Source organism: Euphorbia lathyris, chromosome 2 (assembly GCF_963576675.1).
Source record: "Euphorbia lathyris chromosome 2, ddEupLath1.1, whole genome shotgun sequence".
NCBI lineage: Eukaryota > Viridiplantae > Streptophyta > Magnoliopsida > Malpighiales > Euphorbiaceae > Euphorbia > Euphorbia lathyris.
Window position 1 is genome coordinate 40,516,220 of NC_088911.1, and position 24,387 is coordinate 40,540,606.

Here is a 24,387-nt window from a genome sequence, read left to right on the forward strand (position 1 = left end):
TGCAGTCAGCAAAGAAGGCTGCTCCTTAACCAGTGGATAACACTTTTTCTTCCCAGACTTATCAGTCTCAAAAGGTTTCTTAAGATTTTGTTTCTTAGGAGCCATAATCAGAAAAAGAAAAACTGCAAAAGAATGGAAAGATCAAGAGCACTTATGTTTAAACCAAAATCTTCAGAAAAAAGAAGATCAAGAAGCAACAAGAAAGCAGAAAGCAAAAGGTGAAAGAAGCTCACCAAACACTTTCCTCCTTTTATACTGTTGAAGAAGCAAGTGAAATGACATGCACAATCATTACTAACAAGTAATGATCAGAGAGCATTAACTACTCCTGACACCTCCTCAAAGAACTGCAACATGTGGCAAACAAAGACGAACCTCCATCAACTCGAAAAACACCGAAAACACAGAAAAAACTAACAATTGCATTTAAGAGCATACCAAGTGACGGGCAAATCAATCGTTAAGAGTCCGCATAACCTCTTTATCAGACCCCCATTTCTCAAAAAATCCCCAGAAGTATCACAATCATTTTCCCTCTTTCAACTTATCAGGAATCAACAAGCACAACGCTTCCTGAAGCTGATGCTTTCTCATCCTAAAGAACGATAAATTAGACCCATAGGGAACATCTGATATCATACGAATATAAACTCGCCCACGTGGCATTGACGAAGATCAAACCATCACCCAAGAAAGAGAACACGTGGAGTCACCACAACAAAGTTGTCTAATACGACCCTGTCTGAAAAGCCTTGGCTCGAGAAGTCTCCAATGATCTTGTCAAGAATCCACCCGTTACAGCAATCATGCATGATCCCGTAAATCGCGGACCTAGTGGGCTTAAGGGATATAAAGCCCCAATATACAGGCTTACATTCACCTACCAACAAGTGACAAGTAGCACTTCTCGCTTCAAAGCTTATAACTATCCTCTACAGCTCAGCTCGATCACACGTAGCACTACTTCATTCATTACTTAAACTTACATCATAGCTTTGATTTACTTTAGTGTTCATCCGCAAGTTTTCCTTCAAAACTGATTTAAGAATCGGAATGGATAAACCAAATTTCGGCCACCTTTTAACTTTGTTTCTGTACAGTTGCACGTATAAAATTGGTCTTGGTCTTACAAAATTCAAAGACATCATTAAGGGTCCATGTTCAGCCCTACTAAGTATTCTTTTATCTCATGAACTGTCAATAGGTTCCTATGCAGTATTTAAAAATGATGAGCATCACAACAACTTCACAGTTCAAATCATACCCCACATCTATTCAATATAAGCGTATCTAAAACGAAACTTATAAAAACGTTTCATAGCTTATTTTTTATCTCAACAATTCAGTAATAGAAGATGAACACAAAAGAAGAAGAAGAATTTATATACAAATGCAGAAAGTAAATGTCAGAGAAAGATGAATTACAACAAATTAATTAATTCCTCATATATATCTATAAACAAGTCTCTAATTATCAACTCCTACAAATTAATCTACCATTAATCTGAACAAATTAATCAAATAATGTACAAAATCAATGAAATTAATATTAACAACAATAATGATGATCGATCACTACCAGGAAGACCCCATGATGAAGATCAAACGGTCAGGAAAGAGCAATACCTAAGATTTCCATGGCAGATTTAGCCATTACAGAAGAAAACTCATTGAAACTAATAACACCATCGCCATCTGTATCTGCTTCCTTAATCATTTCTCTAAGTTCTTTATACGTTAACGGCTGCCCCATTTTCGCCATCGCTCCGGCCAGCTCCGCCGCGCTAATGTAGCCATTTCCGTCGCGATCGAACAACTGGAAAACATCTAAAAGATGCGCTTGATTTACAATAGTTTCTTCGTTGAAATCAGGCATTATCGCATTCACTAATTCCTCAAATTCAATAAATCCATTCCCATTCGAATCCATGTTCGCTAATAGGGCGTGAATCTGGTCGCCGGACGGCTTCAGTCCTAACGATCTTAACAATGCTGCTAGCTCTAGGACGGTGAGGCTGCCGTCCTTATCCATGTCGAACCGATTGAATATGTCTCGTAATTGATTGAATTGTTCGACACGAATCGCTGCCGCCATTGTTAATTAATCAGGAACAGAAAAGTAATTATGTTTTATGATTATGATAGAGACGATGATGATGGTGGTGATGACATGATTGATAATGTGGTGGTAGGAGGAGGAGGACGGCGGCGGTGGTGGCAGAGAAAAGTGAGGAGGAGATTTATGGAAGGGGAAAATCAAAAGCTGTTAAGGTTTGTTAAGAGGGATGATATGAAGTTTAATTTTTTATTATTATTATTATTTGATATAAAACCGCGTTTGTAGAATAATGTTTCTCACAATTTTTTTAGATAGAATGGTGTCGGTTCATGCATACTTAATATTTGCTGTTAGCTTTTTTAAGTTTTATAAATAATGGAGTGCGGAGGTTTTTTCTTTTGTTCTCTTTGAAAGCTGTGTCCAGTTCAGAGATAGCATTTTGCCATATTTAGCACAGCAGGAAAAGACAAAAAAAATAGTCAGTATTCATTAGTGCTGTGCTGGATTATATATATTCGAAATAATTTCCAATTTTTGATCATACTAGTATTATTGTTTTCTTGAAACACATAATTATTATTTCTAAGAATTCAACCCCTAAATCTCTAAATTTTAATTTTCACATGTAAACATCTTTCTAACTAATTCGTTAGCTAAAGTGTTATGAATCATTTAATATGTGTGATGAAAATTATATATTATGGGCTTAATTGATAAAAGTTATTAAGATTGGGTGCTTCTTTTGCCTATAATGATGATAATAAATCATGAATTGGAGAGTTATATGTTAGCTAGTTTAAGATGTTTATATATGATGTCAGTTAGTATATTTATTTATTGTGAAACTATAAGTGTTGTTTTAATATTAACTTTAGACGACTGGAAGTTAGTTATGCACCATGTTTAACTCCACTAACGATCCAAGCCCTAATATGCGGCTTTTATTCTCCTGCGGCGACCGATTGGTTGACGGCTAGGTTATTCGGCCTTGTGGTGCATTTTTTCCGACGATTTTCTTCCTGTTTTGCTATCTTTTTCTCTATTCCCTCTTCGTGTTGCTGGTAGCGGCCCACTCCCATAGCTAATATAATCCACAATATGGTAGAAGGATTGGAAAAGCAATGGAGGAAGATGAAACTTACAGACGAAGAGGATGCAGCTGTGATCCTTGACCTGGGGGAGTTTAGCGTTGGTACAGATTTGTCAAGGAAACTTGTTGGCCGCCTTCTGTCACCGAAATCGTTGAACATAAGAGCAATGTCGAATGCCTTCAATTCTATCTGGAAGACGTACCGGGGATTCAAAGTGAACGAATGTGGCGAGGGACGGTTCGTTATTGAATTCTAATCGATAAAGGATAAAGACAGGGTCTTGAGAGATTCCCCCTGGCATTATGACAGACACCTGGTAATCCTAAACAATATGGAGGGAATAACACAATTATCCCAGCTTAACCTTAATCTGTGTGACTTTTGGATCCGCTTAGGTGATATTCCGATGAACTGCCGAAGCATCCAGGCTATAGACAAAATAGCAACCAGGGTTGGTCAGGTCGTCCAGATCGATGAGGACAGTGTGGAGAATTGGGCTACCTATGTCAGAGTTCGGATTCGGATTAATATCATGAAAAGGCTGATTCGTGGGGTTATAGTCCTTGACAATTTGGAGGAGGAGCAATGGATACCTGTTCGGTATGAGAAGCTACCAAATTTCTGCTACCTTTGCGGCATAATAGGACACGTCTATGACGATTGCGAGTCTGGGTTGGCACGGGAAGTTAACGATGAATGGCCCTATGACCCCAAGCTACGAGCATCCCCATACAAACTTCGCAGTGTAAGTTATGGTTTCAGCTCTAAACAGCCCCAGGATGATTAGAAGCAGGAGAAGTCTACTCCATCTGGGGGGGCGAGGAAGGGCCGAGGAGACGGCTGGCCTTCATGGGAAGTCGAACGGCAGTAACTGGGGACACAAACAATGTTGATGATGATATGGATAGCCAAACGATACAGAAAACGGCCGCTGCTACTGATGAGGACTGTGTTATGGAAACACAGGATATCCCAAGGTCAGCAGGACAAGAGACAGTACAGGTTACGGGAGGGGAGAATGTTTCTACCCGGGGAACCATTGAAGCCAGACGTGGGGGACTAGGCAGGAAACTTAAACTGAAAAACTTGGCCAGAAAGCAGAACACTCCCGGCAATACATCAGAACTAATGGTCTTTGATCAATAGGGGGTCAACAACCGGGTAAAAAAAGGAGCAGGGACGGGGAAGAAACAGATGCGATGAGGGGCAAATTTTCCACGTCAGCTCAGAAAAGTCTTTACTACAGTGATCAGAGGGTGGAGGCATTGGAAGGGCCCCACCCTATATTATGAAGCTACTGAGCTGGAACGTCCAAGGTTTGGGTAATACTTGGACGTTCCGTACCCTCAGACGGATTATGAGGGACTATTATCCAGACTTGTTTTTCTTGATGGAAACTAGAATGAAGAAAAACGACTGTGCCGGCCTGTATCGAACCTATCCAGATTACAATCTCTTTGTGGTGGATGCGCTTGGTATGAGCGGTGGCCTTATTTTTGGTTGGAAGAAGTTTTTGGATGTTTCCATTTCACACTTTTCTTTGCATTGTATTTATTTCAATTGTAGTTTAAATAACAACCCGATGTGGAGGGGTTTGGGAATATATGGTTGGCCGGAACAACAAAATAAGAAGTACATATGGGAATTGATGAAACATTTACATGATATGGATGTACTACCACTATTATGCTTCGGGGATTTTAACGAGATACTGTGGCAGTCTGAAAAAAAGGGGGGTCGGCATCGGGATGACAGGGGGATGAGAGCATTTCATGATTGTTTGGAGATGTGCAATCTAGAGGAAATTGACACAGTTGGGGATAAGTTTACTTGGTGTAATAAACGCTCGGGATCAGCGAGAATCTGTGAGCGTGATAGGGGTCAAAAACCCCTATCTTTGGGTACGGTTTTAGGACGGGTTTTAGCGTTATTTTGTTAATAAGCGAGCAATTCTCGCATTTAAATGCTTTTATGTGAGTTAGTTAGAAATTGGAAACGTTTTATTTACTTTTCGTTCTTTAGGCTCGTTTTATGATCAATTTAGGCAAATACGGCCAAAATGGCATGCATATTATAATTCCGTTATCTTTTGAAGCTAATTGATCCGTCAAAAGTCGCACCAAACGAAGCGTTTGCTCAAATAAGCGATTGGCGGGTCAATTTAGCCATTGGACTAATGTTGTTTGGAGTTTATGTGCGTGTGCAGGTTAAAACATGATCAATTTCAGGCAAAAATCGTGTCTCGGGGACCCCCGGCAGTCGCTCGGCGAATTGAGCATCGACGCGCAGCCCGGGCGCTGCTCGGCGAGTAGCCCAGGCACTACCCAGGCACCGCCCAGTCACTGCCCAGGCACCGCCCAGGCACCGCCCAGGCACTGTGCCTGCTCGGCGAGCAGGAGCCTGCTCGGCGAGCAGGCCGCCAGAGGCCTGCTCGGCGAGCAGGGGGCTGCTCGTCGCGAGTAGCCCTGCTCGCCGAGCAGCTCGCCCTGCTCGACGAGCAGACCTGCGGGAATTGGTCAAAAAGACCAATTTCGCCCCCACGATGCCACGATGGACCCCACGACTTCCTACATCAATAAGGACACGAATTAGGTCAAGAAAAGGGCCCGAGCCGCGTCTATAAATAGAGTTTTTTCCAATGTAAATTAGATATCTTTCATTTTTGTAAATTATTTTAGCTTTCCCCTTGTAATTCCTCTCCATCTTCTCCATATCTTCTTCAACCTCCATTGAAGCTCCTTCAAAGCTTTTCCTTGAGGAATCATCAAGGTCCGTCCTTAAGATTAAGTCGCCGGCTGCAGAGTAAACAGGTTCCCTGAAAGGGATTTTTGTATCTCCTTTTATCTTTCCTTGTTTGTACTCTTTGATACAGTTGCCGAACTTGACTTATTGTATCTTGTGACAATTATCTTCGCCTTTAATAATAATTTAGCTCTTGTTTTGTTCTATGATTATTTGTCTAATCTCTGTCTTACGCTTTATTCAATTGGTTTAACTCATTCAAAAGCCCCAAAATCTAGTAGGCACATATTGCGAGCTGAATCTGACCTAGTCAGAGCCTAGGAGATTGACGACCTCTTAGTTGATTAAGCGCCAATTTACTGAGCCTTAGACCTAGTTTCGGCCTTAGGGAATCACGCGCTAGGAACCTCAGGAGGGTAAGTAGGGTTAATTGCCTTGAATACAAGTGACTCAGATTAGGTTTTTATTCAATAGACTTGATAATCTATCTTTATTATTATCGTTCATACCATGTTCCTTCGAATAGTTTCATTAATGAAAGATCAATTAGGGGTAGAGTAACTTAGTTAGGCGTAGAATAACTTAGCTAGAATTAGATAACTTAGCTAGGATTAGCATAATTCAATCTAGGAGTAGATTAATTAAAACAAACAAACTCAAAACCCCCTAAGCCTAGATAACATCCGAGATCGAGTAGCTTGGTACTTGCAGAAATAAATCCTGTGGACGATAACCTGGACTTAAACCAGAAATTTATTACTTGATAACGACGGGGTACACTTATCCCTTAGTGAGTTCCCATCTCTAACCTAGGTGGGGACGCATCAAGTTTTTGGCGCCGTTGCCGGGGATAGTAGATTAATTCTATAAATACCCGACAACCGCCAATAATCAAGTTTTTGGCGCCGTTGCCGGGGATAGTAGATTAATTCTATAAATACCCGACAACCGCCAATAATCAGGTTTTTAGCGCCGTTGCCGGGGATTTATTTCTTCTGCAATTTCGAACCAAATGTCGATTTGTTAGTTTAGGCATTCATTGTGAATATCCTTTGTTTATAATCGTTTATACTTGTTTATATATAATCCTTTATACTTTTCTTTTTGTGAATATTTGTTTTTAATTTTTATTGTTATTTCTAATGATTCTTCTTTTTTGAGAAAATGGCTAGAAACAATGGAAATAAGGAGTCTATTACGCATTTGCTTAACTTTCTATCTACTCACGAAGATCAAACTGACGATTTGTATGCCTCAATTAAAAATTTATGCATACAAAAAGGGATCCTAGTTGATTCAACCGCGGACGAATCAATTAAAGAACCCAATTTGGTAGGTCAGGTTGATAAGGTAATATCTTTTCCTATTAACAATGAAGAACTGATCCCTAATTATGAGAAACCAAAAGTTTCAATATTAATTGAGGAATCAGTTGAAATTGAGCCTCTAGAGAAGAATCCAAAAATAGAAGAGTTCGGTTTTGCTCCAAGTCCAGAAATTTTCATTCTCTTTGATTTACCAAGGGAATAAAAAAGGGAGCAAACTAAATTTTTTCATAACTTGTTTAAATTTTATCCTTTGTTTTTATTAAAATTCTTTGAAACTGATAATCTGTTTTGCAGGTACGGATTATTTATTCAGAAATTTGAATTCCTAATGCGAATGTCAGCATACACCTAGGCGGGAATTCTATGTCGAGCTCACCGACTATAACGGAGCGCTTCTTGGGAGGCAACCCAAGTTTTAATAAAACTTTTCAGGTTTATTTTATTTAGATTATACATTGATCTTTTAGTTTAGTCTTTTTAGTTTTCTTTTACGTTTTTTTTAGTGTTCGTTTAAAAAAAATAAAAAAAAAATAAAATAAAGAAAAAAATATAAATAAATATTTTTTTTAGTTGTTTAGTTTTCTTTTATTTTATTTTTTTTTTATTTTTTTTTATTTTTAAGTTGTCAGGTTTAAAATAAAATTAAAATATATATATATATTTTTTGGCCCCAGGAGGCCCAGCTCGCCGAGCTGGGCACTCCAGCTCGGGCGAGCTGGGCAGTGCCGCCCAGCGCGCTGGGCGCTGGCGCCCAGCCCGCCGCTGGGCACTGCCGCGCAGCCCGCCGCTGGCCGCGATAAGCAAATTGTTCGGGATTTTTTTTAAATCCCGAACGGAGCTGAAAAATAATAATAATAAATAAAAAAAAATAAAAAAAAAAATAAAAAAAAAATGGCACCGCAAATCATCAAACTTTTGGCGATTGCGATAAAATCCGTAAGTTTTCTTCTCCACCCTAACTTTTTGCACTTGTACTTTATGGTTTGTGATGTAATGTTGGAACTTATTGCATATTTTTAGTGTGAGGAGGAGGGGTAGGCAAACTTACAAAAATTGTATAATTTTTAAATTTTTGTTGCGTCGTGTCTAGTTTAGTTTAGCGTTTTTGGATTTTGTTTATGTTTTGCATGTTTAGGACCTAAAACCGTGAACCTCCTTCGAATCTAAACTTCGTTATTTGTCTTTGAGGGCTGAGAACCGAATCTAAAATTGCATGACAACTAGTTTAGGCGTAGGACACAACTCTTGTATCTGTAAAAGCATGAGCTACAGTTTGCATTTAGACCCTACTTTTGAAGAAATGCCAAAATCATTACTTAGGTAGATAACTTAAGAATTGAAGGCATGTGACATTAAACTTGAGTTTGGGGAAAACTAGTGAACACAAAATTGAAACCCAAAGAATTGTGAGTTGAATTTGAGCCTAAGAGCGAACATCAAAAAGCTCTTTTTCTTGACATTTTTGTGTGAATGCTTTGACTTGTGGAAGATTACAGATTTTGCACCTAATACTGTGTTGAACCTACATGCAATGGTTTGAGATGATAAACGATGAATCAGCCTCATTAGAATTAACCCTTTTCTTTACCTTATTTTTTTTCTTTTTCATCCACTCTAGGAAGCCCCTTTGAGCCTACATTTTTGTAGTTTATAGATTTTTCTTTCGTTCTAACCTGTTTTTGCAAACCACAACTTGGTTTGCTACTTAACCCTAAGTTTTTGCAAAGCTCACATCGAGCCTTTGTTTTCCTCTAGCGCTTTGTCTTTGTTTACGGCATCATAGTAGCAAGCCAAAAGGCTAAGAAGTGAATGAGCATCACTATCCCAAAAAGAAAAAAAAAGAAAAACAGAAAAAAAGAAAGAAAAAGAAAAGAGACGAACAAAAGGGAAGAACTTCATTCCCCAGTTCTTAAAAATAAAAAACGTCTCAAGAAAACATCCCAAAAAGAAAATAATAAGGGATGAATAAAAAGCTCAGTCACTTCATATTTGCTAAAGCCATTTAAACTTAGTTTTTGTAGCGCTAGAACTATTAACCCTTGTTGTACCTTGGTAACACGGGAGAAATTTCCAATCAGATCACGTCCCTGTGAGGCGCCGTTGGGATCGGCCGGGGACACTCCGATGCCAAAGTCAGTAATGAATATGGTGAATAAACTGAATGGACAAAGAAAAGTAAGTAAGAGTGAATGTACCTTGATAGCCTAGACGTAGGCTATTTATAGTAGGTAGATTTGTAACTTCTAGGTAACTAGAGAGTCTCCATTAATGCTCATTTAATGGCGATTACAAGTTACTCTTAACCTGGCGGGTCAAGACTATTAATGATTCATTTAATGATCATTATGGCTGAGTTGTCAGTTAGCCGTTACTTAAGTAAATGGAGAGATTCGCCTTGGAGATCCGCCAGCGGATCTCTTAGAGCTAACCCAGGGGGATCCGCCGGGCGGCTTCCTATGCCACGTGGCATACTTGAGGCGATTATCTCCTTTGGTCCTTGCGATAATATCCCGATGTTATCAAAAGCCCCCTCAAAAGGCTTATAAAGTCCTTCAGGGCTTTTGGACTTCTGCGCGCCGTTCCATGCTTCCGTGAGCCATTTGTTCGATGTTCTTTTATGGCCGACATGTATAGTGACATCATAGTTGTGACAGATGATTTGATTTCCTCTGTTCGTTAGATTTTGTCTCTAAGGTGGTATCTTTACTTGTGGCGAATCTATGAATGTGGAGGGGGACCCTCAAGTAGTGAGGGCGAAGAGGAAAGGGGATAACCCTATTTTTCCTGTTTTTACTTAAAGATTGGAGTAGGTGGCCAGCCATACTCCATTATATGAACCTTTGTGAAGGTTTGAAGCTGTTCTATTCCTCCTTAGAGGAAGTAAAGCTGCCCAGGGGTTCGTTTTGCCGCCTATCTTTGAGGTGAAACGATCCGCCCGCAGGACTTATAAATCCTTCTCTGGGAAGGATATGAGAGTGTAGAGACCTTGCATCCAAGGATCGTTTTAACTCTATCAGTGACCATGATCCGCCTAGTGGCAGATCTATTGTGAATGTAGAGGGCTCGGGATGTTCTCCTTGTAACATACCGAAATTGCAACAGTAAAGGATATAAAGTTGATCAACCATGTCTATTAATGGAAAAGTCACCTTATTACAGCGAATAGGTCTTTTACAAAGGAGCTTCATTTGATAACCGTTTAACAAGAAAACCCACATGGGTAAAAAAAGCTTGCTAAAGGAAAAAAGAGTACTCAAGACCGTGAGCGTGCTTTATTTTCTGACAAAGTATTTGCGGAGGTTTTGGAGATTCCACGTGCGTGGTAGCGTATTGCCCTCCATATCTTGTATTTTGAATGTGGCTGGTCCAACCTTCTCCACTATCTGGTATGGACCTACCCAATTGATCCCTAACTTGCCTTTGCCTTCTCGAGATTGGATTTTATCAGCTTTACGAAGCACCAGATCCCCCATCTTCAAATCCACAAGCTTGACATTTTTGTCATGATAAGAGGCAATCCGCTGCTTATACGCTGCCATACGCACATAGGATTGGTTTCTACGGTCTTCAACCCGATCTAGGCGGTCCCTTAATCGTTTATCATTGTCCTCTTTGCAGTAAAAGGCCACTCGATCACTGGGGACTTGTATTTCAACTGGGATTACGGCCTCCACTCCATGAGAAAGGGCGAATGGCGTTTCTCCTGTAGCAGTTCTAGGAGTTGTACGATAAGCCCACAAAACACTCGTAAGCTGATCCGCCCATTTTTTGTCGTGTTCTCCTAGCCTCTTTTTTATCCCTTTTACAATCGTTCGGTTGGTTACCTCAGTCATTCCGTTGGACTGAGGATAATAAACGAAAGCGAATCTGTTCAGGATGCCCAATCCCTCACAAAAAGCCTTGAATTTGCCACAGTTAAATTGTGTCCCGTTGTCGGTGATAATAGTATGTGGAATGCCGTATCTTCCCACGATGTTGTCCCTAACAAACTCCACTATCCGTTCCGCTGTAATGGAGGAGACAGCCTCGGCTTCCACCCATTTGGTGAAATGGTCCACCGCCACTATTACATACCTCTTTTGCCGGCGAGTTGGAGGAAATGGGCCAACAATGTCTATTCCCCAGAGGGCGAACGGACGACCCTCAATAATTGGTCTTTGGATGTGCTTGGTGGTGGGTGACTCATTTGCATGAATCTGGCAACTGTGACAAGATTCTACCAAACTTTGGGCGTCTAACTCGGCCGTGGGCCAGTAGAAACCTGCTAACCTGGATTTTTTCAAAATCGTGGCGGATGCCTCGTGTGATCCACAATATCCCTCATGTAGCTCCTTAAGGATTTGCTGTCCTTCCTCAGGTAGAATGCACTTCAGCCAAGGATGGCTAAAGGATTTTCTATAAAGACCATCGTTGATCAAGGAGAAATAAGCTGCCCTTCTGATTATCCTTCGCGACTCTTCTTTATCTTCAGGTAATGTTCCATTTAGCAAGTATTGGCGGATAACCGTCCTCCAATCATCTTCCACTGTTGTGAGTAGGGTTACCTCCGCAGATACAAATGCCGGGGCCATTTTTACCTCGAAGGGACAGTCCGGATCCGCCCAGTTTGCCTCACAAGAAGCCATTTTGGCCAATTGATCCGCCTCTGTGTTGGATTCTCTTGGTATGTGAACCAATTCCCATCTGGCTTCTTTAGCTTCAAGGTTATCTAACAATTTCTTGACTTATGCTACATATTTGGCCAGGATCTCGTCTTTTACCTCGTAATTCTTGATGACTTGGTTGACCATTAGTTTCGAATCGCTGTAGATCACGATCCGCTCCGGGGTGATCTCTTGAAGTATACGTAGACCCAATATCAGGGCCTCGTACTCAGCAGCATTATTAGTGGCATGGAAATTTAATTTTGCTGCGTACCGTAATTTTATGTAATGGGGACCCTTGATCACAACTCCCACCCCTGCTCCCTCCGCCGATGAAGCCCCGTCGGTATACATCGACCATTCTTCTAACGGAGGTTTGGGATGAGATATCCCCTCATCAGTGAATTCATTCACGAAGTCCGCCAGGACTTGACTTTTCAATGATGACCTGCTTTCATATCTTACATCAAATTCGCCCAGGCGGATCGCCCATTCCATCAACCTTCCCGAAGTGTCCGGTTTCTGCAATACTTTTCTCATTGGTATATTGGTACGAACTATTACTATATGCGCCTAAAAATATGGCCTAAGGCGTATTGCCGTGGTTACAACAGCCAGTGCCATTTTATCTAGTCTTGAATATCGGGTTTCAGCATCTTTCAAAACCTTGCTCACGTAATAAATTGGGAACAGTTGGCCATCCTCCTCCCGTATCATGACCGTGCATACGGCTTTATCCGTGACCGATACATACATGTATAAATCTTCTCCCTTCAAAGGTCGACTCATCATAGATGGTTCTGTGAGGAACCGCTTGATTCCTTCAAAGGCATTCTGACAATCTTCATTCCGCTCGAATGCTTTTTGCTGTTTGATAACTTCGAAAAAAGGCTGACATCTACGGGCTGAGCAAGAAATAAACCTGCCCAAGGCTATGATACGCCCGTTAAGGCGTTGTACCTCCTTGATGTTCCGGGGCGCTTGCATCTCAAGAACTGCTTTGACTTTGTCAGGGTTTGGGCTAACTCCTTTTTCACTGATCATGAATCCTAAAAAATTTCCATATGTAGCTCCAAAAGTGCATTTCTCGGGATTTAACTTGATGTTGTGGTGTCGCAGTACGCCCAGTACTTCCTTTATATCTTCTGCATGTCTTTCTGCCGTCGTGCTTTTAATGATCATGTCATCTACGTAGACGGAATAATTACCACTTTTATTGTCCGCGAATTCTTGTTCATCATCCTCTGATAGGTAGCTCCCGCATTCTTGAGCCCGAAGGGCATAACCTTGAAACAGTAAGTGGCCTGATGTGTTACGAACGAGGTTTTGATTCTATCTGAGGGCTCCATAGGGATTTGATGATAACTAGACTTTACATCAGTAAAGGAATACATTGCGTGACCAGCAGTTCCATCTACAAGCATGTCTATGCACGGTAGAGGATAATTATCTTTGGGACAAGCTTTATTAAGATCTGTGAAATCGATGCACATATGATAAGACCCGCCAGCTTTCTTGACTAGTACGACATTCGCCAACCACAGGGTATAAAGCACCTCCTCGATGGCATCCGCCTTTTGGAGCTTGGCAATTTCATCCTCAATCACTTTTTGCCTTTCCGGACCATGGTTTCTCCTCTTCTGAGCCACAGGAACCGCGCTTTTGTCAATGTTGAGTTTATGGGTGATCACGTCTGGACTAATCCTGGGGAGCACTTCATCCTTCCATGCGAAAACATCTTCAGTTTCGCCAAGTACTTTGGTGATTGCGTCTCTGATCTCTCCTTGTAGACTTTTAGCTATCCGTACCTGCTTCCCATCCGCCACAGAGTACATTTCGGTTTCCCCCAAAGCCATTATGACGCGTTCCTCCTCATCCTCCTCCTTAGATTGAGGGCGAATCATTAAGGATGCAGAATATGTCTCTTGGGCCACCCTGTGACAACCTTTGACCATCATGCATCCCTTGGCCGTGGGAATGTAGAGTGTTAAATGGCGAATGGAGATAAGAGCTGCAACTTTGGAGATAAAAGGTCGTCCAAGGATAATATTGTAAGCTAATTGTCCATCTAAGATCGAAAAATCCAAATCTTCTCTCCAAACTTGATCATCCCCAGTAAGCTCGCAATCCAAGGTAACCTGACCTTTCGTCTGAATGGTATGACCAGTTACTCCCAAAATATCAACCACAGTTGATTCTACCCGGATAGGATCAATTTTGAGTTTGGCGAATGCTCCTCGCGTAATGATGTTACATGAACTTCCCGTATCAACCATTACTCGCCTTATTTCCCAACCTTCAACCCTCATGGTGACAACCAGTGCGTCCGCATGGGGTGCAATCTTCTGACCTGTATCTGAAAAAGGGCGATTTAATGACATTCTCTCAAGGGTGGTCATCCTTGCTTTCTTTGCCATTGGCTGATAACCAAGTCCGCCAGCTATGACGTTAATTATGTTTTTTCTCTTCCTTTTCGCCGAGTCCTCCTTGAGTCTAGCATCTCCTCTTCCTTCTATTTGGGTAATTGATCCAATTTGCCTTGTCCACCAAGTCGTTTGGTTTTTCGAGCCAACTCCCAGCGAGCATCCGCGTAGCCATTTTCCTTGTGATATTTATAACAATTCTCAGGAGTGGTCGTATCTGTGCGACCAGCACTTGGCGGTGTAATTATCAGTGATTTAATCTCAGAGGAGGAATTTCGTCTTTCCTCCGTCATGATGTTTCAGTGTGAACAAAAAATCCTTTATTTGACCAAGGATTCCACCTTCACCGCACCAATTGGTAACACGGGAGAAATTTCCAATCAGATCACGTCCCTGTGAGGCGCCGTTGGGATCGGCCGGGGACACTCCGATGCCAAAGTCAGTAATGAATATGGTGAATAAACTGAATGGACAAAGAAAAGTAAGTAAGAGTGAATGTACCTTGATAGCCTAGATGTAGGCTATTTATAGTAGGTAGATTTGTAACTTCTAGGTAACTAGAGAGTCTCCATTAATGCTCATTTAATGGCGGTTACAAGTTACTCTTAACCTGGCGGGTCAAGACTATTAATGATTCATTTAATGATCATTATGGCTGAGTTGTCAGTTAGCCGTTACTTAAGTAAATGGAGAGATTCGCCTTGGAGATCCGCCAGCGGATCTCTTAGAGCTAACCCAGGGGGATCCGCCGGGCGGCTTCTTATGCCACGTGGCATACTTGAGGCGATTATCTCCTTTGGTCCTTGCGATAATATCCCGATGTTATCATACCTTTAACCCTCTAACCACATTACAACCCCGATTAGAGGCTGTTTTTGATATCATCGGAATCATATAGCATAGTAGAGGAACGCGGATGAACGTGCAAAATCAACGTAATCCTAAGCAAGAACATAAGCCGAGAGTAAACACTTTAGCCACCAAAATTGTGTGAAATGAGTGAACTACCTATGGTGAGGTGTTTTACTCAGCGATCCCCTCAAGCTCGTTTAATTGAACATGTGTCCTTTTGCTTAAAACTATGACCTATGATAATTGAAATGCGGCTTTTTGATATCGTGTCTCTACTTTGTATTTCCGAATGCATGTAATTATAGATGCTCGAAATTGTGTCAAGCACCTAGTCAAACCGGGAGGTTTTCTAGCTTGCTTGTGATTGCGGGTTTAGTTTTTTTAGTTTACTTGGGGATAAGTAAAGTTTTAAGTGCGAGGAGGCTTTATAGGGGTCAAAAACCCCTATCTTTGGGTACGGTTTTAGGACGGGTTTTAGCGTTATTTTGTTAATAAGCGAGCAATTCTCGCATTTAAATGCTTTTGTGTGAGTTAGTTAGAAATTGGAAACGTTTTATTTACTTTTCGTTGTTTAGGCTCGTTTTATGATCAATTTAGGCAAATACGGCCAAAATGGCATGCATATTATAATTCTGTTATCTTTTGAGGCTAATTGATCCGTCAAAAGTCGCACCAAACGAAGCGTTTGCTCAAATAAGCGATTGGCGGGCCAATTTAGCCATTGGACTAATGTTGTTTAGAGTTTATGTGCGTGTGCAGGCTAAAACATGATCAGTTTTAGGCAAAAATCGTGTCTCGGGGACCCCCGGCAGTCGCTCGGCGAATTGAGCATCGGCGCGCAGCCCGGGCGCTGCTCGGCGAGCAGCCCAGGCACTGCCCAGGCACCGCCCAGGCACTGCCCAGGCACCGCCCAGGCACTATGCCTGCTCGCCGAGCAGGCCACCAGAGGCCTGCTCGCCGAGCAGGCCGCCAGGCGCCTGCTCGGTGAGCAGGGGGCTGCTCATCGCGAGTAGCCCTGCTCACCGAGCAGCTCGCCTTGCTCGACGAGCAGACCTGCGGGAATTGGTCAAAAAGACCAATTTCGCCCCCACGATGCCACGATGGACCCCACGACTTCCTACATCAATAAGGACACGAATTAGGTCAAGAAAAGGGCCCGAGCCGCGTCTATAAATAGAGTTTTTTCCAATGTAAATTAGATATCTTTCGTTTTTGTAAATTATTTTAGCTTTCCCCTTGTAATTCCTCTCCATCTTCTCCATATCTTCTTCAACCTCCATTGAAGCTCCTTCAAAGCTTTTCCTCGAGGAATCATCAAGGTCCGTCCTTAAGATTAAGTCGCCGGCTGCAGAGTAAACAGGTTCCCTGAAAGGGATTTTTCTATCTCCTTTTATCTTTCCTTGTTTGTACTCTTTGATACAGTTGCCGAACTTGACTTATTGTATCTTGTGACAATTATCTTCGCCTTTAATAATAATTTAGCTCTTGTTTTGTTCTATGATTATTTGTCTAATCTCTGTCTTACGCTTTATTCAATTGGTTTAACTCATTCAAAAGCCCCAAAATCTAGTAGGCACATAGTGCGAGCTGAATCTGACCTAGTCAGAGCCTAGGAGATTGACGACCTCTTAGTTGATTAAGCGCCAATTTACTGAGCCTTAGACCTAGTTTCGGCCTTAGGGAATCACGCGCTAGGAACCTCAGGAGGGTAAGTAGGGTTAATCGCCTTGAATACAAGTGACTCAGATTAGGTTTTTATTCAATAGACTTGATAATCTATCTTTATTATTATCGTTCATACCATGTTCCTTCGAATAGTTTCATTAATGAAAGATCAATTAGGGGTAGAGTAACTTAGTTAGGCGTAGAATAACTTAGCTAGAATTAGATAACTTAGCTAGGATTAGCATAATTCAACCTAGGAGTAGATTAATTAAAACAAACAAACTCAAAACCCCCTAAGCCTAGATAACATCCGAGATCGAGTAGCTCGGTACTTGCAGAAATAAATCCTATGGACGATAACCTGGACTTAAAACAGAAATTTATTACTTGATAACGATGGGGTACACTTATCCCTTAGTGAGTTCCCATCTCTAACCTAGGTGGGGACGCATCAGAGCGCCTCGATCGAGTTGCGGCTACGACTGAATGGCTAAATTTATTTCCCACGATCCGGGTTAGCACCCTTGCAAGACTTACATCAGATCATAGTTCGCTTCTCGTTGATTGCTCGCCCAGTAGTGGCCGGCATAATCAACAACGAATCTTCCGGTTCGAGTCTCTGTGGCTACGCAGCGACGAGTGCAAACCCCTTATCGAGCAGTGTTGGGTCAGTTCGGCCCCTGGGACTACGACCCTAAGCAAAATTGAAGCTGTCGCACGCAGACTCACGGTATGGAGCAAAAGATCTTTTAACAATTTGCGGGGGCAGATTCAACGCCTATCGCGAGAACTCGAGAGGATTCAAAGATCCGCCTCAGGCTCGAGCATCGAGCGTGAAAGAGAAATAGCAGCAGAAATTGCAGAATTAGAAAACTGTGAGGAACTGAAGTGGAGGCAGCGGGCAAAGTCTGACTGGTTAATCGGTGGAGATCGAAACACAGGCTATTTCCATGCTAAGTGCACGGCCAGAAGGAAAACGAATCAGATCCAACGGTTACGGGATTCAGAAGGAAATTAGCAAGAGGGTCCCCTAGCCATTGGTACCATAATTATAGAATACTTCACCGAGCTCTTCAAATCTGAGAACCCGCAGATCAATTCCTCCTTTATAGAAGTCGTGGACTCATTCTTGTCTCCCCAACAGCTGTTGGGACTATCAGCCCCGTTCAGAAGCGAAGAGGTCGATCGGGCTATTCACCAAATGCACCCAAACAAGGCCCCAGGGCCTGACGGTATGTCTCCTCTATTCTATCAGTCTTGCTGGTCTTTTATTGGTCCTGATGTCACCCGCTTTGTGCTTAACTATTTGAATTCTTGCTCCTTCCCCAATGGTCTAAATCACACTCTTATTACACTAATCCCCAAAGTTAAAAATCCCAGTGTCATGAAAGAACTACGTCCTATAGCATTATGTAACGTAATCTATAAGATTATATCGAAAGTCCTGTCGAACAGACTGAAAGTAGAGTTACCCAGCCTGATTCATGACACACAATCAGCTTTTATCCCTGGAAGGCTTATTACTGACAATGCTATACTCGCTTTCGAAGCGTTTCATAGTATGAAAACTAGAATTAAAGGGAACCGAGACAATTTTGCTTTAAAATTGGACATGAGTAAGGCGTATGATAGAATTGAATGGTCTTTTTTAGAAAAATCCATGTTGCGTATGCAGTTTCCAACCCCCTTTGTGAATCTTATTATGTTATGTGTCTCATCTGCATCAATGTCTTTTATGATCAACGGACATCCTGAGGGTTGGCTTAAACCGACCAGGGGGTTGAGACAGGGTGACCCCATATCCCCATACCTGTTTTTAATATGTGCAGAAGTCTTATCAGCCAATATCAGACATGCCGAGTCTTCCGGAAAACTGCATGGCCTGAAAGTGGCAAGGCAGAGCCCGGGCATATCACACTTATTTTTTGCTGACGACTCCCTTATATTTGGCCGGGCCACTATGACAGAAGTCACTTATCTACGCACCATTCTTCATGATTATGAAAGTAATTCTGGGCAAGTCATTAACTTTGACAAGTCCGAGATTTTTTTCAGTGCTGGGGTGCCAGATACCAGAAAGAGCCTAATCTCTACCTTCTTAAATGTCAGTATTACAGGTGCTCTACCTAGATACTTGGGGCTCCCTACAATCATTGGGACAAATAAAAAAGCTGTGTTTTCTGCTATTAAAGAACGAGTACATCGGAAGCTTCTAGGGTGGAAAGAAAGACATCTCTCAGCAGGTGGCAAAGAGGTATTAATAAAGGCTGTTATTCAATCTATCCCTACCTACGTGATGTCCTGTTTTTTGTTACCAGATGGGCTCTGTTATGAGATTAAGCAATTAATCAGTCGGTTCTAGTGGGGGGGATCCGATACAAAACATCCAGTATATTGGCTAGCTTGGGAGGCTTTGTGTCAAACAAAACGTAATGGTGGTATTGGGTTCCGCTGGCTTAGTTCCTTCAACACAACACTATTGGCTAAGCAGCTTTGGAGTTTGGCTCGTCACCCCGATTCGTTGTGTTTCAGAGTACTGAAGGCTAAATATTTCCCGTACACAAGTGCCATAGAAGCAGAACCAACCTCAAATTCAAGCTATGTGTGGAAAAGCCTAATGTCAGCGTGACATATTGTCCGAGACGGCTTGGTGTGGAGGGTGGGGTACGGCGAACACATCCAGATTTGGGAGGATCACTAGGTTCCGACCTTAAATGCATGAAGACCCCTGTCCTGTCTGATAAATTCACCGCCCAGGAAGGTCCGGGAGCTGATGAACATGGAAGGTACTGAGTGGAATCTCTCTTTAATTAACATGGTGTTTTCTGTTTCAGATGCCAGGGAAATTCTAAAGATACGCATCAGTCCTACCAGGTACACCGATGACTTCTATTGGGGATCGGATAAACAGGGACGTTTTTCAGTCAGATCCTGCTATCAGCTAGCGGAACAACGACATCAAGAGGTGCAAACGATCCCTTCCACATCCTCTTCTCATCCGCTACTCTGGCAACAGCTATGGACCATTGACGCTCCGCCTAAAATCATTCACTTCGGGTGGAAAATTGCGAAGAACCTGCTGCCAACTTTCTGGAATCTCAGTTCTCGGGGCTTACCGGTGGATTTACGCTGTCGTGCGTGTGGCTTCTTCAGAGAGGATATGCACCATGTTTTCATCAATTGCCCCGCGGCAAGGGCGGTATGGAAGATGCTCCCAGCGTCAACTCGATGGAATCGAGTTCAGACAGCAGACGGCCAGAACTGGTTTTCGGATTGCTTAGCTAGTTCGACACAAGAAGAACGTGCAACTTGTTTGATTATCTTGTGGTGGTTATGGTACAAAAGAAATCTACTTGTCCATGAAGATAGAATCCTGGAACCTGATACAGTACTCTCAAAAGCAAGTGGCTTCCACGGAGACTGGATTAAATCTCGCTCATTGGTGCCTAACCCCCGTACCGGCAATTCACTCCCCGACTCTTACAAGGTGTGGTGTCCCCCTCCCGCAGGCATTACAAAAATAAATTGTGATGCCGCATGGGAGGGCAATTGTCTATCCGCAAGAGTTGGAGTAATTGCGCGAGACGATGGAGGCACGGTAATCTTCTCTGCTAGAATTCCCATTAAAATATGTTCCTCTGCCGATGAGGCAGAACTAAACGGCATCTGGGAAAGTCTACTATTGGCACAAAGGTTCCAACTTACCCATGTATGGATTGAATCAGACGCAAAAGGGATAATTGACGTAATCAACCGGGGAGATCTACCTCTGTCGGACTTACACTACCTCTATATGGATGTGATTAATTTATCACACTCTTTTACTAGCTGCTCTTTTCATTTTATTTACCGGAGCGGAAATAACATTGCTCATAATCTAGTGAAGTGGTCCAAACAATCTCGGGCCCCTTTGGTTTTTATGGGATACTGTCCAAGTTCGGGCCAGGAATTCCTTTTTTCAGCTCTCAATTGATTTAATATAAGTTGATCTTTTCCTTAAAAAAATATATTAACTTTAGACAACTTCTTTTGCTTCACTGCACATCCTTATAATATGATATAGAAGTAGGTTCACTAGATTATTGAGTTTATATTTGCTTCCATTTCCATTTGATTTTGAACTTGTGAAGTTTTCATCGAACTGTAGTGATTTGTGCACACGGGGATGATAAAAGTGATGAAGTACAACGGTAGATAAATGTGATGAAAAAACAATGGTTGGAGTTGGAGTTTCTTTTTTTAGAGTTGGGAATTCATCTTTGAAAATGTGTATGACTTTGAATGATATATTAGATGGATCATCAACACGTTTGCTAACTTGGACCTGGAATATTTTTCTACTTCACACAATTTCAAAAGTATAGGTGGAATTTCACTACGATCTGGGAATTTAGAAACTAATTTGCCAGCGGGCATTCCAATAAGATCAGTAGCAACATGATGCATAGGTAGAAGCATTGTACTTGCTGATTCCTGATAAATTGGCGAAAGAGAACTAATTTTGGTAATTTTTTGGGATTTTTTTAGAAACGAGAGACTATTAAGGAAGTTATATGGGCTTCTGGCGGTTGATTTTTCATCGTTTGGTCTAACCATAAATGCAGTTGTTAAAGCACGTTTTTCTATGCTTTGAATGTCTTTTGAGCTGACAACGATTCGTCTCTCTTCGCCACGTGTTGCAGTTTCACGTTCTTTGAAGGGGGTGCGGCAAGAGAAATTAATAATCTACAGTAAAACCTCTATAAATTAATAATGTTGGGACCATGGAATTTTATTAATTTAGAGAGTTATTAATTAATCGATAAATTAATAATTATTAATTTATAGAGTGAGTTTAAATTTTTTTTAAAATAAAGTTTTTGTCTAAAATCAATAAACAAATAAGATTAAATGTGCATTATATAAGTTAATTGAACTTGGAAGTTTCTCCTTCTATTCAGCACTCGAAGATCACCCTCTTTCGAATGATTCGAGAGTCCTCTGCCACTTCTAAAAGTTTTTGCTCTTCAAGGAGAGATGATGTTATTGTTGAAACACCTTTCCACAAGATTTTGATTTGACAAAATCATCCATGATTAAGAGGCAATTAAATTTAGATGCTTTGATTTAATTGTACTAATATGTTTGTTAAATATTGAGTGCAAAAATATATAAAGTAAAGACAGGACAAAAGTCAGCATAAACGAAGCTGAGTATAACGGAACCCAACATGACAGAATAGAAGCTGAGTGGAGTTAAAATTCAGAAGCAAAACGAAGCTGACTAAAGTTGAAGACTTCTTCAGGAGCGGTTAAACAGAACGGAGCTGACCTTGAAGGAACTCAGCATGAACGTTGAACATTCGAAAAGAACAAACGAAGCTGAGTAACAGTCAGGACAACATGAAGGATCCGTTCACTAAAAGACAAAGTCTGCCAATCTTCTACACCAATAATTGGAACCTCGAAGACACCTAAAAGACTAATTCCAAGAGTCATGGGACGTTGGATTATTGGAAACAGACAACTGGCACAAACAGACAAACCAGACGCTAGAAGACAAACCTGACGCTTGAAGAAAACAGAGAAAGGGAATGGAGGTGCAGTCTGAAGCTTTCCAGAAATTGTTCCCCAAAAGAGCCGTTTTAATGTTAACGGTTAGGACATTTCAAAATGATCAAATCTACAGATTTCCTTCTATAAAAGGACAATCGAAAAACTTGGACAAACACCGAAGCATCGAAAGAAAAATACAAGAGAGAAAGTTTCAAAAGCACTCAAATACAAAAAGAATCTTACACAGACTTTTCTATTCTATGTGTAAATGCTAGATTGATTTGTAATCATCTAAAGTGTTCTTTAGTTCAAAAAGAACAAGTCTGTGATCAATAGGAATATTGAGAGTGTAAAGTTGAGTGCTTGGTTGTAAGCATTTCAGTGGTAGAGAAATCTAGGTGCTGGGTTGTAGCACTTAGTAGGAGTTGAGTAGACGAATAGAGGAAGGTACTCTTGCATATTCAACTGCCTTGTAATCGGTTTGTGCTCTACCTTTAAAGAGCTCAGTATTGGATTCAAAAATCCCGGAGGACTCTGGGGACTGGACGTAGGCAGAGAGGCCGAACCATGATAAGTGATACTGAGTAATCTCTAAACTCTCTCTTATAATTGCATGTGTTGTTTACTTTATTTACTCAGCATATAAATTGTCTAAGCTGATCTTGAGTAAGTAAGTGGTGCTGAGTTAGAAGCTGACCTCCAAGAGTGTCAATTCTCAACTCACAAGAAAACAACTTTAGTCAACATCTGACTAAAGCTGTCTTCAAACATATCTCACCAAGCTGACCATAAGCTGAGTAAATAAACTCTCAAAATAACTTCCAGTCAGCTTAATTAAAACACGAAAAAGTTATAATAGTTCCTAACCCCCCCCCCCTTGGAACTAATTACCAGGGACCAACAGTTATCTTATCACGTCTTCTGGCTTCTCCTAGGCCGCCCCCGGCTCCCAAAATTATTCTGGTCCATTGGCTTAAACCTCCTCCGGGCTAGGTTAAAGTCAATGTGGATGGCTCTGCTTTTGGCACTCCTGGCGAGGCAGGAGCGGGTGGTATTTTTCGCAACTATCGAGGATTTCCCAAAGGCTGTTTTGCTTTTTCTACCCCTCCTTCTTTTGCTTATATGGCTGAATTGAGAGCCGCTATTTTTGCAATTGAACTTGCTTGGGAGAAAAATTGGCATCAGCTTTGGGTTGAGTCAGACTCATTGTACGTTGTTAATCTGCTTAGACATCGTTCCATGGATGTTCCTTGGAGTATTCGTCAAGAGTGGTTGCATTGTCTCAGCATTTGCTCTAGGATGAACATTCTTTTTTCTCACATCTTTAGGGAAGGAAATAGAGTTGCTGATGCGCTGGCTAAGTTTGGAGTCTCTTCCTCAGTGATCAATTGGTGGCCTTCAGCTCCTGCTTTTTGCCACAGGTTTATCAATGATGACATTTGTAGTATTTCTCATTTGCGTTTTTCTTGACTTTTCTAAACTTTTCTCCTTCCCCCCTTCTTTTTGTTTGTTCTCCTTTCTCTTCTCTTGTTCAAACACTCATTTTTTATTTTATTAATATATTGCGGGTTTGTCAGTTCTTGGGCCATGGGTGCTCACCCCGCTCAAGTTCTGTCTCGTCCCAATTTCTATCAAAAATGTATCATAGTTAATGAATTACTATATAAATTTATACGGAATGTTTATTAAAAAATAGACTTCTTATGAATCTGCCACAACGAATTTAGAGGAAGCAACCACTAAAGACATTCATGAACTTGAGGGAATGATTGGTCAGCTTGGTTACCGCAATCCAATGGATGTCAATCAAATATTGGATTATCCAGGTGAAAACAATGAATGCTCAAGTTTAGAAGAAATTGTGTCGAGCGTTAAGCAAAATTCAATTGAGGATGAAGCTGACGATGATTCAGTACCTTTGAAACCAGTCACAAGAAAGGAAGAAATTATAGCATCATCAACTCTTTACAATTTTTTGTTACAATTTGACAAGGATATGCCGACACTTTTGAATGCACTGAGAATAGTTAGAGATGAAATTCAACTAGAT

The 24,387-nt window shown here is 41.4% G+C and overlaps 1 protein-coding gene across 1 annotated transcript; it reads right to left on the reverse strand.

The window, feature by feature from the left end:
- Nucleotides 1-1,422: 1,422 nt before the first annotated feature.
- On the reverse strand, nucleotides 1,423-2,260 carry LOC136220531 (probable calcium-binding protein CML15). Its single transcript, XM_066008345.1, has one exon. The coding sequence runs from the start codon at nucleotides 2,093-2,095 to the stop codon at nucleotides 1,610-1,612; it is 486 nt and encodes a 161-aa protein (XP_065864417.1). The 5' UTR covers nucleotides 2,096-2,260; the 3' UTR covers nucleotides 1,423-1,609.
- Nucleotides 2,261-24,387: the final 22,127 nt, after the last annotated feature.